General features: G+C 43.6%; 1 protein-coding gene across 1 annotated transcript; it reads left to right on the top strand.

Annotated features, from left to right (window-relative positions):
* The first annotated feature begins 1,408 nt into the window (after positions 1-1,408).
* Positions 1,409-1,912, top strand: LOC148938765 (protein CFDP2-like). Its single transcript, XM_089107553.1, has one exon. It carries the CDS (start codon positions 1,409-1,411, stop codon positions 1,910-1,912), a length of 504 nt encoding a protein of 167 aa, XP_088963679.1.
* The last annotated feature ends 544 nt before the right edge of the window (positions 1,913-2,456 follow it).

The following is a 2,456-nucleotide window of genomic DNA, read 5'->3' as shown; positions in this document are numbered from 1 at the left end:
AGCACAGCATATACTGAATAAAAATCCACAATAATTGTTATTTTGTATAAACTACGTATATTTCTAGGGACAAGTTTGCCACCATCTGACAGTATGTCCTTTAAAACTAAGAGATTATAAAGTTAGCTTTTTGATAGTCATTAGCTGATTAGTCTATTACACAAAGTGACATAAATTGGCCCATTACTGTTGCGTGATCCCTTTAGTTGCTGAGAAAAAACGTACTAGAACCTCCATTAGAATGAGCAAATGATTCCAAAACAACTGATTTGATACGATGATCTATGCTAAAACAGAAAAAAATGAATACGCGTAGCTTATTGGAAAAAAAAAATCGAAATTTCATATTTCTACTTCTTAAAAGGGGTTTTTCCTGACTTAGAAAGTTATTCTAGGTGGACTGTATTTTCCAAGAAAAATTTTAGGAGTGTTTTCGGAGGCTTATTAGTTTTAGGAGTACTTAGGAGGTTTACGAGTGTTATTCTAGGATAAAGACTTCTATTAAAAAAATAAGTGTAGTTATGTGCAAATTGATTATGGCGAGTACAACATTTTAGTCAACCTATTATTAAGCAAATAAAGAACAATATAAGTTATATTAATTAATGCTTATCTAATAGGTTAATTAAATTTGATAGTTATCAAGTTTTATTAAGTTATGCTAAATAAATTTTTTTCAAAATTTCTTTAAAAATATCTCATAATTTATCTAATGTCACCTACTCTTTCCTACTCTTTCCCCACTCCAACCTCCCGACCTCCTAGGTGGGAATCAGGGCCTAATAAGCACGAGTGCTCCCAAGCTATGGTTGGGGCCTCGGAGCGAGGATTCACGCCCCCGTCCCTAGCAAGCCGGGAGGAGAGCCCTAAGTTGCACCTCACAGCGGTGGAGTGGTGTAACATTCTATTAGTAGCCTAGTCCGACAAATAGAATGGCTAACGCAACGGGGTGCCAAGGGTCTGGGGAGCCTTTGGTCAAGTTAATTCCTATGAAACACCAATGGATATTGAAGATCAAATGCAGAGAGATACTACTATTACGGCGTTCGCGGTAGCCGACGCGGACCAGGTCAGGGTGGTGCCTGGCCCGACAAGTATGCAAGCCGCCCGATCAAGAAAACATCTGAATATTGGCGCATGGAATGTTCGCAGCTGCAAGCTGGAATCCACGCAACTGCTCCTTGCAAGGGAGTTGCAAAAGTATAAAATCAACGTTTGTTGTCTGTCAGAAACAAGACTTAATGATGTTCTGTCCAAAAAGTTGACCGTTTCCGAATCGGACTCATTCCAGTTGTAAAACTCGGGTCCCAATGATGGTTCCGGCCAGCAAGGAGTTGGGTTCTTAATAGACGGTCCTACTACATCATGCGTCACCTCTTGGGAGCCAGTGTCACCAAGGATCGCCATGATGAGACTGAGAGGCCACATTAGCCACATAACCATAATCGCCGTGTACGCTCCGATAAGGGACAGTAGAGACACGGTCAAAGATGCCTTTTATTATGACCTGCAAAGAATCATCGACAAGACACCAAGGCGTGACATACTCTTTGTAGCTGGAGACTGGAACGCCCGGCTTGGCAGAGTAGACCCCGACACAGCAGCAGTTATTGGCCGCCACACAGTTGGTGACAGATGCATCAATGGAGAAAGGCTCTTACAGCTAGCCAGATACAACAACCTATGCGTCACAAACACTCTCTTTGAGCACAAGAGACTCCACCTCGTTACATGGCATTCGAACGACGGCGTAACAACAGCCCAGATCGACCACATCTTAGTCAGCAGAAGATGGAGGAGCTCCTGCACAGATGCCCGGGTATACAGAGGAGCAGACACAGGATCTTCAAATGGATCCGACCACTATCTCCTCACTTGCAAAGTCCGTCACCGCCTTAGTAGGCAGAAGTGACAGAAGGCAGGGAAGCGCTTCGATGTTTCGAAACTAAGATGCCCGGAAATCAAAGCCGACTTTGAGTTAAAGCTAAGCAACCGGTTCGATGCCTTGAATCGTCTCTCACTCGTCGATGAAGAATGGGCGCAGATAAAAATTGCGACACAGGACTTAGCTGAGGAGGTGCTTGGCCACACAAAACGAAAACAGCGAGCCTGTATCTCTGACCACACCATAGAACTAGTTGAGAAGAAGCGACCCCTCGTGGGAGGTGCAAAAGAACCCTTAAAAGTAGCCCGCAAAGCAGTTAAACACTCACTGAAACAGGACAGAGAACAGTACTGGTAAAATCTGGCTAATGAGTTGTAACAAGCGTCCAGTAGCCACAACAGATGTAAATTTTACAAAATACTGAAAGAAGCGACTGGAAAAGCTCCTGTAACGGTTGACACACTGAAAGATAAGTCCGGAGAACTCATCCGAACAGAAGAAGGACGCATGGAACGCTGGCGAGAGCATTTTTCTGAGCTACTGAACCCTGTCAAACCCCCGTACGATCTAC

This window comes from Artemia sp. Qi Xiang Cuo, unplaced genomic scaffold (genome assembly GCF_049724085.1).
Source record: "Artemia sp. Qi Xiang Cuo unplaced genomic scaffold, ASM4972408v1 HiC_scaffold_2952, whole genome shotgun sequence".
Lineage (NCBI taxonomy): Eukaryota > Metazoa > Arthropoda > Branchiopoda > Anostraca > Artemiidae > Artemia > Artemia sp. Qi Xiang Cuo.
Note: the sequence above shows the minus strand (reverse complement) of the source record. Positions and strands in the feature narration are given on the sequence as shown.